This window comes from Lithobates pipiens, unplaced genomic scaffold (genome assembly GCF_037356315.1).
Source record: "Lithobates pipiens isolate NorthernLeopardFrog02 unplaced genomic scaffold, aLitPip1_a1.2 Scaffold_22, whole genome shotgun sequence".
Lineage (NCBI taxonomy): Eukaryota > Metazoa > Chordata > Amphibia > Anura > Ranidae > Lithobates > Lithobates pipiens.
The window spans coordinates 123,869,881-123,887,079 of record NW_027507784.1 but is presented as its reverse complement, the minus strand read 5'-3'; the positions used below and the strand labels follow the sequence as shown (position 1 = coordinate 123,887,079).

At 41.1% G+C, this 17,199-nt stretch overlaps 1 protein-coding gene across 1 annotated transcript in view; it reads left to right on the top strand.

Moving 5' to 3' along the window:
* Window positions 1–17,199, top strand: part of USP40 (ubiquitin specific peptidase 40) — a 148,661-nt gene that overhangs the window by 111,865 nt on the left and 19,597 nt on the right. The window contains exons 22-27 of the mRNA XM_077448206.1: window positions 6,025–6,061; window positions 7,593–7,660; window positions 12,780–12,854; window positions 12,937–13,060; window positions 16,655–16,749; window positions 16,899–17,017. Coding sequence (XP_077304332.1) covers window positions 6,025–6,061; window positions 7,593–7,660; window positions 12,780–12,854; window positions 12,937–13,060; window positions 16,655–16,749; window positions 16,899–17,017 — 518 coding nt within the window. The remainder of the gene's footprint in view (window positions 1–6,024; window positions 6,062–7,592; window positions 7,661–12,779; window positions 12,855–12,936; window positions 13,061–16,654; window positions 16,750–16,898; window positions 17,018–17,199) is intronic.

Genomic DNA, 17,199 nt, shown 5'->3' with positions numbered 1-17,199 from the left:
CGCACAGATTGTAAAACTGGTGGTGGGAAACCTCCTGGGTTCTTCCACTCTGTCCAGATCTGCTCTTACAGAGTCCAATATTCCACCCTGCTTTACGGTCTCTAATTTTATTGGTTTGGCTGTTGAAACCAGGATCTTAAAGGACTGGTGCATTTCTGGGTCAGTATTGTCTACCATATTGAATGCTAGATAGTCAGTTTCAGAAGTATCTACTATACAGTCTGGAGAGCCTATATTGCCTGATGTGAGGCCAGGAGGTGCCACCCCCCGTATATATGTCATCGGGAGAGTTTTGGCTTTTCTGCAAAAAAGAGATGGATATGAATTTGGCCTTGAGTACAATTAAGGGTCTTGGCAATCTTTTTTTCAGAGGCCTATTGCTTCTCACTCCTTAGTAAGAACATTTGTACAGGTGATGATTCGTGTGCTTTCACAGGTCAGACCGTGTGTGTGCCCTTGGGATTTAAATTTAGTACTGGGGGTTTTATAGAGGCAGCTCTTTGAGCCTATCCGGCAGATTCCTTTAGTCCTCTTGATAAGAAAATTTTGTTTTCTTGGTGGCAGTGACGTCTGGCAGGATGATGTCAGAGTTGGTGGCTCTTTTCTGTAAATAACCTTATTTGATCTTGCACTAGGATAGGGCGATTTTGCGACCACAGCTAGAATTTTTGTCCAAGGTAGTGTCCAGTTTTCATCTAAATCGGGATATTATTCTACCCTCCTTTTTTCTCGAATGCACGTTCTGCAGAAGAGAGATATTATTTAATTCTCTTGATGTAGTACGGGCTAACAGAATCTGAGAATGTCAGCTCAGATGCGGAAGACTTATGTTCCGTTTATATTGCCAGAAGGTCCCAAGATGGGACAGGCAGCATCCTAAGTCAACTATTTCTCAGTGGATCCGCCAAGTGATTGTTCAGGTATATGGTTTAAAGGGTAAGGCTCCGCCTTTTCCAGTAAAGGCACATTCTACCAGAAGAGTGAGTGCTTCATGGCCAGTTCGTCATCAAGCATCGATGGCTCAGATTTGCAAGGCTGCTACTTAGTCTTCAGTACATACATTCACTAAATTTTATCAAGTGAATATTAGGACTCAGGAGGGTATTGCATTTGGACGCAGTGTACTGCAGGCAGAAATATAGATCCTGTTCTGATGGTTTTTTCCTTGGTCACAATGGGTTCCCTCTCCTCAAAAAGCATTTCCTGGGGACATCCTATTTGGTTATTATGGCTGCTCTGTGTCCCGTGATGTGCGATAAAGAAATTAGGATTTTTTTTCTACCGCTTACCTGTAAAATCCATTTCTTGGAGTACATCGCGGGACACAAAGATCCCACCCCTCTTGTCTGAGAAGTTTATTGCTCGTTACAAAACTGAGGTACTTCTTGTGTGGGAGGGGTTATATAGGGGAGGACTTCCTGTCTTTTTTTTTTTTTTTTTGCCAGAGTACATTCACCTATAGGTGGCGTATAACCAGTTGGTTATTATGGCTGCTTTGTGTCCCGTGATGTACTCCAAGAAAAGGATTTAATTTTACAGGTAAGCTGTAGAAAAAATCCTAATATTTGTCTCGTGTTGCTTTTCAATACATTCGTTTTCTCATCACTAAGACAACTCAAAGTTTAATATGAGGCGAAGGAGCCCAGGCTCATGGCCTTATAGTGTGTTATACATATTATACGTTAGATGACCTGGAGAGCTGGGAGTCAGGTTACGCTTACCCTGTCCACAATGGACTGTAGGAGTTCTCCCATGGTCTTGTGGTTTATTGCTATATAATCTTCTTTTATTAGTTATCTCAGGGATTTCACCCTGGAGGAGAGCTGGGCAATGGAATCTCTTGTTCCTGGGTATACACCTGGTTTAGGTATTGCCGGAGGAGGAGGTACTGATTGACCAGTGTAGTTAACACTGTAGCTGGTGCGCTCTTTTAGTGTTCCTGCTTTGTTACTACATATTGCTGTCTGATGCTATGGTTATTTTTGACCCGTCAGGGATCTTCGGCTTTGCTGGATGGCGGTCCGCCGAGAGGGGCCCTTTTTGTCTATTCTGCATGGGGCTGCTCGGTGTCTCTCCACCTCTCATGGCTGAGGCTTTTCCTTAACGTTTCTGCTTATAGTTTGAGATTTCTGGATGGTAGGATGTATATTTTTGTTTTGGTGTTGGGTTTTATCTCCCCACCTCAAAGAGGCAGTTTCCCCTTTTGAAACTAGCCGGAATAGTCTTTCCTAACTCTTGTACCCCATACTATCCCCTTTTAGGTAGTTCAGCTGGTCTGACTATACCTCCCGGTATATTTCTCACGAACCCCATATTGTCCCACATGGGTGCTAAACCCCTCTGAGGTTGTTGGCACGCCCTGGGTCTCAATAGTGTTTGCTAAGTCGTGTGCATTCCGCCTTACTGACTAGATCCTTGACCCAGAGGACAGATTATTTTTCTGAAAGGCATCTAGAAAGACAGACCGGTGACTCGGCGAATATATATATATTGTCCCAACCCTAGACAGGTGACCTTTTTGAAGGATGTACTCCTGAAGCTCACAACATTCCAGACGGGCCTTCTAATCCTGGGGGGAGACTACAACATTACCCTAGACCCGCTTCTTGATACCTCCACTGGTACCTCCTCATTTCAGTTTCCTGCTTTACATCAAATGAAGCTTCATTTGGCTTCTCTCACGCTCCATGACACCTGCCGCACTTTGAATCCATGGGAGAAAGATTACACTTTTTTTCTTGTCTTCGCATAACCAATACTCGAGGCTGGATTACCTATTCATTCACCAGGCATACCTGTCCTAACTCTGATGCAACTATAGAAAACATGGTACTTTCTGACCATCACCCGATCACACCGACTTTAAGATTCCCTCAGAGGGAAACATCTACCAGGATCTGGAAAATGGATGCCTCCCTTCTTGCTGATCCTGGGGTTTTAGCTGACATTAAACGGAATATTGGGGACTACTTTTGACATAATTACACACCACGTGTATCCGCCCATGACTCAATGGGAGACACAAAAGTGTGTTGTGCGAGGCCATCTGTTGGCCATCGCAGCCAGGAAAAAAAAAAGTAACACCAATACTTGATACAAGCCTTGACTGACAAAATAGCCTTCATGTAGTTGATGAAGGTGGGTAAACTTATTCTTCTTCTGCCACAAACTGTATGACATTCGATCACATGAACTCAGACCTGTAGCAGAGAATGCATGAATGCATAATCGGATCTCATACGAGATTTTCTTGGCAAATATAGCCCATGTCCACTTTCTGCTACTGATTGGCAGGCCTTGGAAGCACCCTTGTCTTTGGAGGAGTGGAAAGAGGCCTTGAAGGCCGCGAAGCCTGAGAAAAGTCCAGGGCTGGGTGGCTTCTCTGCACAATATTATAGATGCTTTGCAGCTCTCTTAGCGCCAGGTTTTCTTAAGGCCTTCAACACCCTCTCTCACTCCCCTTGCTCTTCGGGAAGCCTATTAAAGACATGTATATCGGTAATCCCTAAAGAGAATAAAGAACCTACTGATGTAGCTGATTCTTGACCCATTTCTTTTCTGAACGTGGACATTAAATTGTTCTCCAAGGTTCTGGCAACCCGATTGTCTTATGTGCCTGCTTGGGTGGGCCTGGACCAGGTTGGCTTTGTCCCTGGCAGAGAAGCCAGGGACAACACCATCAAGGCCCTAAACTTGCACCACTGGCTCACCTCTACCCAACGTGAAGGTTTCTTTCTGGCAATGGATGTGGAGAAGGCGATTGACCGAGTGGCCTGGGGCTATATGGACACAGTCTTGGAGTCCCTGAGACTGGGCAGCTATATGCAGGCCTTTATTGGAGCTCTATATGCCAACCCCAGAGCTGGAGGGTTGACATTACTGGAAGTAACAGCAGAGGAGCGGCACAGCTATACTATCTATACTGAGCCTGTAAGCAGCCTAGAGGAACCATAAGGTTTTTGGGAACACCCGTGAAGCTTCCCTGTGCTTGGAGAGACCGTCTGTGGTCATATGGAGTCGGTAAGGGTACCCTAACTTTTGGGTGGATCACGTTTTTCTTCTGGACTGAATCACTGGTTGGGATTAAGGAATATCTACTCCACATTTATTTCATACTGGACTTTTTTTACACACTTATTGCATGGATTTTTTTTATTGTGTATCATCACTATTGAGGATTGTCTTTTTTTATTGATCATCTGAATTTATGCAGTATTTTCATAGGACCAATTATTTTGTCCTTTTCACTACATCTTGGTGGTTGTTTGCCTTCGTTTTATTTATCAAGGCTCTTCTCACTATTATTGGGAAGTTGAATGAATTCATTTGTTTATTTATTTTCTATCAAGAAGTAAATTTTTTTTTACTCATTTAGCTTTTAATTTGGTGGGTGCCTGCTTTAGTTTTACTCACTAAGGTTTTTTTCACCATTACAAGGAAGTTATATGAATTTTTTATTTATTCATACTTTTTTGGTTGCCTGCTTTAGCCTTACTCACTATGGTTCTTTCACCACTACAGGGAAGTCATGTGAATTTTTTTATTTTTTTATTTATTTTTTCCTATCACTATAAAATATCTCATGGTTATTTACTATATTCATTTAATTGTAAGTATTTTCTAATGGCTATTTAGCTTTATTAGCGCTGCACTTTTTATCTTTTGGATATCCACAAAGGCTCTATGAATGTAAAAACACAGGAAAATGGGTATAAAATTAAAACGAGGTGGTATAAGACACCGGAACTGCTTCACAAATTTATTACAACTTTCTTGGATCGGTGCTGGAGGTGTGAACAGGATTTGGGTATTCTTCTCCACATATGGTGGACATATCCACTGATTCAGCCATACTGGCGTAAGGTGCATTAGGCGACAACTGAGATCTCTTCACTTCCATTGGAGTTTTCACCAGCACAGTGCCTCCTTCATTTCTAAAAAATGTCCCCAAAAAGATACTACTAGTTGGTGGCTATTCACATGATTAATGCTGCTAGGTTATGTTTACCGGTCCATTGGAGGTCCAAATTGCCCCTTCAATAAAAGAATGGGCGTCACTTGTTAATCATATAGCAGTGATGGAGGAGCTGATATACACCACCCAGGATAGAATTTCCCATTTTTCAGCTACATGGACAGTACCAAAACTCTCAGCGGTATCAAGAACTGATACGAGATAACATTTGACTTATGTTATAAGGTTCTTTACTCCTTTAATGGTGGCGATCTGAGGGAATGGTGGATTCTATACAGGTAGCAACCAGAGAAGTATGAAGAGGGTAGCTCGTGGTCATCCCACCCCCTTTCCCCTCTTCTCTGCTCCTTCTTTTCTTCCTTTTTCACTAGATTCTTGCATAAGGAGGGTATGGGCTAGCAATCTGACCTGTGGGTCCTATTCCCATTCCTCGCATGACATGCAGTACAATCAGAAACTGGATTAAGTGCATTTTTGAAGGCCCTCCTTGCATGGTAACTCTGACAGGTTTATAATTCACTGCATTATCATTTCCCTAAAATGACTATGCATCGACAACTCTTGAAAGAACCCCTATATCTTCATGTCGGTTTTATAATTTGCAGACTGTATAGGGCAGCAACTATCGGTTGTGTTCGGTTTAATCATTGGAACCATGTCCATTTATGTCGGTTATGTTTATATTGGTACTTTCTGAATTGTCTAAAATGTTTCAATAACATTTTTTTGTGGAAAAAAAAAGTTGGGTAAGGTTTTTGTGTCCTTAGGATGCTCTGAATTTAGTGCAGGGGTCTCAAACTGGTGGCCCTCCAGCTGTTGCGAAACTACAAGTCCCATGAGGCTTTGCAAGGCTGACAGTTACACGCATGACTCCCGCAGGCAGAGGCATGATGGGACTTGTAGTTTTGCAACAGCTGGATGGCCATCAGTGTGAGACTCCTGATTTAGTGATATTTTGGGCTGCATTGTCAAATTGTCTGCATCCATGGTACATGCAGTTTGCTACCTGTTAACCCAACACAGATTATTTATTTATTTATTTTTTTCAGTGTTTACAACAAATGCTTCAGAAGGCGAATTTACCAAGTAAGAAACCATCTATTTTTGTCTATTTAAGTTTTTATGAAAAAAAAAGTATTAAAAGGAAATTATAATGGCCTTGGTTTAATTTTATTCCATTTTTTTTAATTATAATTTTTTTAATTCTGATTATTTTTTTTGTGTATTACAAATATTTTCTACACCAGAGCACTATGATTTTCTTTTATAAGGACAGCACAGCTGTAGTTGCCTGCTTTTAGGCCCCTTTCGCATGGGCTGTCTGATCAGGTCCGCCTGTCAGTTTTTCAGGCAGACCTGATAAGACGATTCAGTCTCTTCTATGGAGCAGTGGGTGTCTTCTGATACCTGCCACCATCTGATCCAATCATGTCCACCAAAAACAGACGGGTGGTGGTCCTATTCCCCATCTGTGCAGCAGATCAGAACGATTGCCACATAGAGGAGAGCAGGGCTGTGTCCGCTCTGCATAGCGGACCGGACACAGACCTGTCATCCACCTGCTCAGTGGGGATCAGCAGATAGTTTTCCCTGCTGAGCAAGCAAAATTGAAAGGGGACTTAGGCTTGCTTTGTCTGACTGAAGTCAATCATATGAGGAAAAAGTAATTTCTTTGAGCTACTGAGCTCGGTAAACAGGGTCTTTACAACAAATGGCAGAAGAGACATAAACATGTATAAATGAGATAGGAACTCCGCCTGCTGCCTGTATGGAATAAATCGAATATGCAGTGTTTCTTAGAATATTTGAAAGAAAAAAAATATTAACTTTTTTTTTGGTAACTATGATAAAAAGAAATAAAATAAAGGTAACACTGCTGTATAACACATATTAAGATGTAGTGTGTTTTTAATATACATGTAGCGCCCTCTACTTGGGTAGGTGCTAGAATAGGATTTTTGTTCTGTAGTGTAGGTAAATTTAGGCAGGCCTGGCTGGCAGCAGGCCTGCTTGTTTTGGTTTGTGTGGGCTGGGTGTGGCTCAGAGTTTAGCAGCTGGTGACTCACAGGCAGCCTGACTGAGACCTCCTGCTTTCTTCTAGAGGTTTCTAGAAGGAGAGGAGAGGTGGAGCTGCTAAGTGTTCTAAGGAGCCCTGACCAATCCCCAACCTGGATTGGTAGGCCCCCTTAAATACCTAGATTTAGGCAAGATGAGGGAGGGGGGGTTGTCTGGTGGAAGAACTGGAGATGGAGTACTAGGCTGTCATTGCCTTTGAGGGAGCTCCCCAGTCTGGTGGGGGGTGACCTTGGGCCAGGAGCTCAGGTGCATTATCTGTATATGTGTGTGTTTGTGTTTATTAACAAACAAAAACTGTTTTAAAATGAAAGCTCTAGTCAAGACATACAGTATGTCACTGGTAAACATGATTGTAAATAGTTTAATTTGATGTAGAATTAGTGTAAAGTACCTTTATGAAAGGTGAAAAAACTGATTTCAGCTCTTTTGTAAAGATTTCAGAAAGCAGTTACTGATAGTCTTTTGAAAGCTTTCATCAGATATGTTAGCTTTTTTGTAGAAGTGTACACACAGTCAAAATGTATCTGTTTGTCTCTTTCAGTTGAAGCTGGCTGGCACCTTAGGAAAATGGACTGGTGTTATGAAGCTGGAGATCCCCTAACTGAAGAAGTATTAACTAAAAACTTGTCCTTTATGTATAAAACAATAACCAATTCATCCCTTTTATCCATATTCCACTCATGCACCTCTTTTTAACAATATTGTATAAAATCCCTGTATTTCTTTCCCTTTTAATACTGTTCTGGGCATTAACCACTGATACACTTTAATTCATGGCTTTGCTGCATAATGGAAGAGTTACATACAGTCGCAGCTGTCGTTTAGAAAAGTATCACACAACAGAAATACTGTTCTCTTTTTCACCGCAAGAGCCGTTTTTTTGTACGTGTGTAAAAAAATAATTTTAAAGATTGCATAAACCCCCAATAATAGTACTAGTGCCAACATTTTTATATTACATGATATTACCGCAAAATTCTAGGAAAGCAGCATTTTTGTAAAAGATGCACTAAAGTTAATTATAGTGCACACAAATACACAGAGTAAATAGATGCCCAACATGTTGACCGTTAAATTTGTGTGTGCACGTGAAATGGCCACAAGCTTCAGTACTCTGTATTTTTCATAGGTGATACTTTAAATGCCCCCTACACGTTATCAGTTTAGCATTACGGTACTATAAATATTGCTCTCACTCAGGCATGTGTATCGATATGTAACATGTTTGTCACAATCTACATTTTCATGCGTAGACTCCTCTGATGTGCATTTACATACATACATGTGGGGGTGGGTAAATAAGACATTAGACCCTGGATGGTCTCCCCTGTGCTCCAATAAATCGAATGCAGTGAAAGTGAGAGGGGGACCCGGAAATTATGCCATACACATCACTTCTCGGTCAGCAATAAGAAGTGGAGGAGAGTGGACTCAGCGGCACTCACCATGCTGGTCCCAGGTCCACAGATAGGCAAGGGGGCACTGTTTCCTGGCAGCTGTAGAGGCCCCAGACTGCTTCCATCCAACCGTCAAAAGTCAGCTTGTCAGATATACACACACCTGCTTCTAATTCCATAGAGGATCAGACAACTTATTTTGCGTGCCTATGCCTTTAGAGTCAGACTTCCTCCTTTCCTCAGAGCCCAGTCTGGCAGGGCTGTTGATATTGCTTGGGCTTTTCAGCTTTAAAGTAGAACAATAGGCAAAATCTCTTCTTTTTTCTTTTTTTTTTTGGATAGAGTAAGGAAGGGTTATAACCCGTCATTTTATTTTTTGCCATCTGCGTCCCATCGGGTGGAGATTTACCTTCACTTTTTGTCCTGTGGCCAAAACAGGAAGTGGGGAGAGGAAATCCCTGCAAATTAAGGAAATCCCTTGGCGACCCCCAGGTCACTATAACTATAACTAGTGTCCCCAATGGAAAATGTCCCCACTTTTATGGGGACAACCCAAAATTTGCGATTTTTTTCCTTTACCTTCACTTTCAGAGATAATGGTAAACAGGACAAAGAGAGAGGGTGAATCTCCCTTACGGGGGGCACAGAGAGCAGTAAAAACTGTGTGTTCTGATCCATCTCCACTCTATCCAAAACTAAAAAAAAGTTTTGCCTTGAGTTGTACTTTAAGGCATTTGCTCTCAGATTTACAATGCAAACACCTGGTCTTCAGTTTACCCATTCTCTAAGTTTTGCCAAGTGGATAGGCTATTCAGGCCTCAGCTGATGTAAGTTCTGATGGCAAAGTGCTTTGAACTATTATCTGAGTGCTTTGTTCAGGTTTTTTTTATTTAATCCGATACATTTTTATTGAAGTTTTGACTTAAAAAAAAAAAAAAAGAAAAAAGAAACAAGGCATTCCCCCCCATCCCTTTACAGACACCACAACAGTGGGGTTACCTATACAAATACAAGTACAAGCCGGTAGAATTTTAGATAGCTAATTTGTGTTATACAAATATATATCCTGCAAATAATTCACAGTAGAAAGTATGCTAGCCCCCCAAAAAAAAGAAATGTTCAATACTCTATAAATATAAGATATTGGCCTTATAACATCTAAGAAGCAATTAGAAGATATATTCACATATCTCTTCCGGTGGTATAGTATCCAACTATCCTGTTATATAATAGGGACTAAGGGGAAGTAGAAGTATCATGAGAGTAGGATCTCTGCACAGTAGACAAATAGGGCAGTTCCACTAGCATAAAGAAAGGTTTGATTTATATTAAGAAAGAAACCTATGTTTAGGTTCTTTAACCCTTGTTTTTTGTTGGCCCCTTGACAGTTCAGTTTACTATTTGGGTGCATCCCATGGTCTGTAAATACAGTCCCTTTGCCTTGTATCGTACAAATTTTTACTTACCTGTATATTCCTCATCTTGGAGTACAGTACAGGGTACAGGCCCCTCCCCACCTTGTTTTAATCACTCCTTATTTCTTGCTTAAAACTGGTGTCTCACAGAGTGGGTGTGTTTTATAAGCATCCTCTTGGGATGGCCAGTTTTTTGCAATGTCCAGTCACCAGAAGGTAGCCTGCATATAACCCATTGTCTATGAAGTCCTGTACTATACTCCAAGATAAGGAATTTATAGGTCAAGTCATACATACAGTATCTCACAAAAATTTGTACACCCCTCACATTTTTGTAAATATTTTATTCTATCTTTTCATGTGACAACACTGAAGAAATTACTTTGCTACAATATAAAGTAGTGAGTGTACAGCTTGTGTAAATTTGTTGTCCCCTCATGTGAGTACACTCCTAAGTGAAAATTTCCAATTTGGGCCCAATTAGCTATTTTTTCCCCCGCTGTCATATGACTCGTTAGTGTTACAAGATCTCAGCTGTGAATGGGGAGCAGGTGTGTTAAACTTCGTGTTATCGCTCTCACTCCTACTGGCCACTGGAAGTTCTACATGGCAAAGAACTCTCTGAGGATCTGAAAAAAAAGTGTTGCTCTACATAATGATGGCCTAGACTATAAGAAGATTGCCAAGAACCTGAAACTGAGCTGCAGCACAGTGGCCAAGACAATACAGCAGTATACCAGGGCAGGTTCCAGTCAGAACAGGCCTCGCCGTGGTTGACCAAAGAAGTTGAGTGCACATGCTCAGCGTCCTATCCAGAGGTTGTATTTGGGAAATAGAAGTATGAGTGCTGCCAGCATTGCTGCAGAGGTTGAAGGGGTGGGGGGTCAGCCTGTCAGTGCTCAGACCATACGCCGCATACTGCATCAAATTGGTTTGCATGGCTGTCGTCCCTGAAGGAAGCCCCTTCTAAGGATGATGCGCACGAAAGCCCACAAACCGTTTGCTGAAGACAAGTAGACCAAGGACATGGATTAATGGAACCATGTCCTGTGGTCTTGTGAGACCAAGATAACCTTATTTGGTTCTGATGGTGTCAAGCATGTGTGGCAGCAACCAGGTGAGGAGTACAAAGACAAGTGTGTCTTGCCTACAGTCAAGCATGGTGGTGGGAGTGTCATGGTCTGGGACTGCATGAGTTCTGATGGTACTGGGGAGCTACAGTTTATTGAGGGAACCATGAATGCCAACATATTAACACTTTGGGCCCAATTTGGACATTTTCACTTAGGGGTGTGGTCACTTTTGTTGCCAGCGGTTTAGACATTAATAACTGTGTGTTGAGTTATTTTGAGGGGACAGCAAATTTACACTGTTATACAAGCTGTACACTCTCACTACTTTGCATTGTAGCAAAGTGTAATTTCTTCAGTGTTGTCATATGAAAATATATAATAAAATATTTTCAAAAATGTGAGGGGTGCACTCACTTTTGTGAGATAATGTACATGCAGGAATTTGGGTGTGATTACCCAAGATGAAACGTGCAAGATAAATTGCTTTTCATTTTGACCATTGCATAGAACGATATGTACTATATGTTGTCTTTCTGTGATTTGCATGAGGATTCATGGTTCTCCCACTTTGTATGTTATGGAATGGTCATGTCTTCAGAGTTTATGCTCCGGGCATTGGGGAAGATTAAAGGTTTAAAGTGGTTCTAAAGTTAAACATAATTTTTTTTACCTTAATGCAGGGAATGCATTAAAGTGGATGTAAACCTGAAAATGTTTTTTTTGTAATGAAGACGTCTGCCTGGTACAGTAGAGGATGTCAAGTCATCTGTGCCCAGTCTTGCCACGAAGAGTTAATCCAGCTCTGAGAAATCCTTTTTGTAGCAAGATTAAAAAAAGGACATACAGATAAGTCGATGTCGCGACATCCCCCACTCCTGTGTCATCTCATTTCTTTATCTCATGCACAGCATTAGAGCAGAGATTGTGTTAGATTCCAGCTTCACACTCCTCCTCCTTTCTTCTCCAGCTCTCTCAGGATTGACTGCTCCACATCTCAGCATGATTGGGCATGTTGAAGTCATGTGGTGCCTTTCCTGAGTTTTGACTGGATGTTACTCATCATGGAGCATGATCAGTATGACTGAAACGTAGGAGAGTGTAGACGTGAGCGGGGAGTCTTGTGACATCACGACTCCACCCACCAAACTCTGGCAAAGAAACAAACCCACAGATTCCAGAGTTTTTTGGGGCTCCTACTGCTGAAGGGGGTGATATTTGCAAGGTAGGGATACATGGAAGAGGCTTGCATGTGTGCGTATATGTATGTGTGTGTGATTTTATAATGTATATATACTGTGCCATTAGTTTATACTGGGTGAGTGGTGGGTTTACATCCACTTTAAGGTAAAAAAAAAATATATATATATATATATATACCACTAACTGCTCTACCCATCCCTTTCCTAAACACTTGCCTGGCCTCCTATTACTGATCCTCTCACTTCCTGGTCTCACAAGAGACACTGTGAGCAGTGGGAGCCATAGTCAATCGCCTGTGCGGTGGAGGGTGCGGGGACATGGCGGCTTATTAGCACTGTGTGTGTCTTTGGACACACGGTTCAGCTCAGGGGCATGTGTGGGGGAACCCAAATTAAGAAGGAGCAGACAGTAGGGTCACCTGAGGATATAAGGTACCGCTGTGAGCAATGCACAGAGCAGGTAAGTATAACATTCTCACTTTATTTTAAAGAAAAAAAATAACCTTTAGTATCACTTTAATACACATAAATGGGCAAGTCTCTTTTTGGAGCTACATTCTTGTTTGACTAACAGACTTAAGACAGGATAAATAAATTGTGAGAAAAGACAAATGAGAAGCTCTTAATTTGTATTTTTTTTCTAGGATTCCTCACTGAAGAATTTAAACATACAATCTGGAGACACATTTGTAATTACAGAGGGAAGACTTCCACCCAAGGTATGTATTTACCATATCTGTCCATATCTGACACTGCATGTAAATATTTAATTTCTATTTATATATTGTATCATTTTTATAGGGATTTCTAAAGTTACCTGTTTGGTTGTATTGTCCACAAATGGAACAAAATTCTGTCAATCATGTCTTCAGTTGCCGGGGAACCCTGCAGATATCTCAATCGGGGGATGAGAGACAAATAGATGGTATGTCCTAGTAGTTCCTGATGACCTGCTAAGTGGGTGTTTCTTACTTGCATTCGTTTGCATGCCTTAAAACACATTAGGCTTTAATTAAAAGTCAACTGTAAGAATATTATTCCAAATTCATAATTCGGCACTTATAGGTGTTCTAATAATATATTCATGGCAAGCTTGCAAAACGTATCTGGTTTTATGATTAATCATAATAAATAGCATGTGTGAATGATCTTGATCAAGTGTTCAGTGAAAAATATCCTCATCTGAAGCTGAGTTAGTAATAAGTTTCTGGTGTAGCCAATTTGAGTATGACATATATGGTATGTTGGTAAAGAATGTCATGAGAAGACAAAAATAGACACGTGTCTACGTAGCTAAAGCAATAATACATTGTGGATTATATCCTGTTAAGATAAGTTTAGAGTAGTCTCCGTCATATTAATACATATTAGTATAGAGTGAGTTACTTAATGTAAAGTTGCTAATATGTGTTCATATTATGTATGTATGTTTGGTTATATGGCATTACATGGTCAGCACATTACTTCAAGTATGGAGTGTTACATGTAAGCTTGTCAATCAAGCTCCATATGACTCTGAGTTAGTATCTACTTTTATATATCATTTTGCTGAAGTTAGCAGAAATGAATGTGTGCCATACAAGGTTCTGAGTTTGAGGTTATGACGTTCACATGTAACATATAAGCCAATGGTTCCAGATTGAACAGACAGACAGACAGACACACGCACCCACTGGAGAGATGACTGACATATTCACACAGAGACCTGATAAGTTGGGACAGCTGAATTCTGCCAGAAGTCTAAGAACGTCATTTCCTGCTTCTTCTTGGAGGACACAAGACAGCATGGAGACCGATGGCAACTGCCATGAAGCACACATGCTTTCATAAGCTTATTGCAGCTTTATGACTATTCTATTTCATATATTTTTACCCACACTGAACTGAACTCTTATACTTTTTACATTGTATGTGTGACGAATAAACTCACACTTTGTTTTACGTCAGTTTGACTATCAATGCTATTCATCCGGAAACACCTCTGAGATACAAGAATATTAGATATTATTAATATTCTTCGCGAACAGATAAGAATAAAGATTGTTTTTTTAAGGCAAGTAAGTTATTTTCAGTTGAGCCCAATAATATTTGAAAACTTCAGTTACATGGCTAAAAAAATATCCTTATCATTTGTGTATCAAGCATAATGCATTAAAGTGGAGTTCCACCCAAAAGTGGAACTTCCGCTTTAAGCATTCTTCGCCCCCTTACATGCAACATTCGACATGTCATTTTTTGGGTGGGGGGAGTGGGTACCTAGTTTTGACATGTACCCAGCTCCCACTTTCTGCTCTCACCACCTTGGTGGCGGCTCCTCTCCCCCTCCCTCTCTGCGATCTTCTGGGACATGTTACAGGTCCCAGAAGATTGCCTGGCCACGAAGAGAGAGCAGTGCAACTTGCACATGCGCAGTGTGCACCCGCCTATAAAGCCACAAGCTGTCAGTCGGGTGCCCACACTTGCAATGATGGAGCCAAGGAGAGGAGGGCGAGCGGAGCAAAGCTTCAGGCGGTTGCATTGCTGGACCATGGGACGGATGAGTGTCTGTTTATTAAAAGGCAGCAGCTACACATTTTGTAGCTGCTGATTTTTTTTAAACGTACAAATAAGTGGAACTCCGCTTTAAGCAATTTCAAAAATTTCCAAATTTTTAAAAAACTCAAAAGGCATCCAAAACACATTAGAGCAGAGTTCCACTCGTTTTGTAAGTCTTTATTATAAGTCAGCAGCTGCAAAAAGTGTAGCTGTTGACTTTTAATAAACAGACACTTACCTGTCCCACGGTCCAGCTATGCGGCCGCCCGAAGCCTCGCTCCACTCCGTGGTGCCGTCATTGCAAGTGTGGGCACCCGGCTGTGAGTGGTCAGGCAATCTTCTGGGACCTGTAATGTGTCCCAGATGATTGCAAAGAGGGAGGGTGAGAGGAGGAGTCGCCTAGGCAGCGAGGTGACAGGAGCAGGAAGTGGGAGCTGGGTGCCTGTCTAAACTAGGTACCCACTCCCCCCCCCAAAAAAAATGGCATGCAAATGTGGCATGTAAGGGGGCTAGGTGTGCTTAAAGCGGAAGTTCCACTTTTACATTAAATGGTAAAGTGCAGGTCCCAAAATGAATTATTATTTTTAAATTTTTTTTTTTTTCAAAACTCTGCTACACAGCACGTCAGTGTGAACAGGCATATGTATAGGAAGACAATGAGTTTTCTCATGCCAATGCATTGCCTTGTGCTGGAAAATTCTGCAAATTGCATAAAACAAATCTAAATGGCCATATAGGATGTTCTTGCAAAATGTGGCATTGGAAATTGTAATACATGGGTTAAACTCTATCACAACCCCCAAGATGGGGTCAATAATTGTATTTCAGCTCCATCTGCTATCGCCAGAAGCACCAGGCAGGACTGTCCTTTTTCACCCCTACTGTTTATCCCAGCAATAGAGCCTTTGGCAGAAATATTATGCTTTGACTCCAGTATTTCAGGTCTTTGTCAATGGGTTGGAGGAAAATACCATATGGTGTGGGATTGTCCAGGTTATACATAGCTTTTGGTCTGCAGTTACAGATTTTACTGAGCAAAAAATAATTCTGTTTGGCTGCTTGTCCAGTAAAATCACCTTTATTTCAGCAAGTCCATAAAAACATGTCCAAAAACACAAATAGAGGGGAACATCGTCACAGCTAAACGAATGAAGCGTGAAATGCGTTAGCTGATGATGCTGTTCCCCTCTTTTTGTGTTTTTGGACATGCTTTTATGGACTTGCTGAATTCTTTTTTTGCTCTTTGGAATCTGTGATGGACGGGGCCAACACCTGGTCTGTGTGTTAGGTGGAGATGCGAGACTAACCTAGAGCGTTGTTCACACATCTCTACAGATATTACTGGTTCTGTGCTCCAGCTACCCAATATATGTAACCATGCCCAGTGTTAACTGAGGTATCTGGATGACGATGCTCTAAAGCCCCATACACACTATCAGATTTTCTGCTGATTTTTGTCGTCGGATTCTCCAAAACCATGTAGTGCAAGGGCCTACCTGATTGCATACAAATTGAAACTCGTAAGGTTTGACCTCATATTCTATGGTTTTGGTAAATCTGAAGGAAAAAGCAGAAAATCTGTGTATGGGGCTTTACTGCACAGAACTCCTAAGAAAGGGATCGAATATTGGGCGGTCCCTGCTGAACTGGCCATGATTTTATCCATCTGTGGCTGGCTTAAGTCTAATGTAAACTGCTCTGTGCTTGATTAGCAGCTGTAATCAAGGTGATTCAAGCCAACATTTTGGTGTGGTTTTTAGTACAGCTTTTAGGGTACTAGTTTCTCATGAAAGGGGAGAAACAACAAATATATTGGGGGAAAGCAAATGGCAGATAAGTCTGAGATGAAAAGGCAAGCAGGTGCTTTAGTTTTGATTTATTCATGTAGTCCCGGAATCGACCTTGATGTTGTTTATCAGAAGATTCATGAATCTCAGTTTTTTTTTGCTTTTTTTTCACATGTATGCATCTATTTATTTCATAGATGCTTCTTCTCATGAAGAGCCAGACTCTGAATATTCTTTTGTGGGTCATATAGAGATATCCAAAGAGGCATCTCTTCAAGAGCTTAAACTTCAGGTTTGTGTATAAGACCAATACCTAGGTACTTTTGTGCATTGTGACATTATGCTATATTTGGTGTTCAACACCAGTTGTTTTCTTATGCCTAAGGAGTATGAATTGTCTGTAGTCATGGCAATGTAAGTGCATTTGTTCTCCCTATGCAGGTTATGACGCTACCACTTTTTGATGCCCTTGGCATTCCTTCTCCTGATTTTCTCCGTGTCTGGACTTTAGAAAACAAACGGTTGGCAAAAATATTGCGCTTCAATCAATTGCAGATCAGGTGCTTAATTATCACTTCATTTATACTTATTCCATGGTAATAATACTTGCCCTTTCTAATCTGTGCACTTTTTCATAGACGGTAAGAAGATGGAATTTGTTAGGCTCATTATTATTATTGTTATTATAATGTAGTTGTCCCATATATTGCTATTTATACACATCTAAACAAAACAGAAAGCT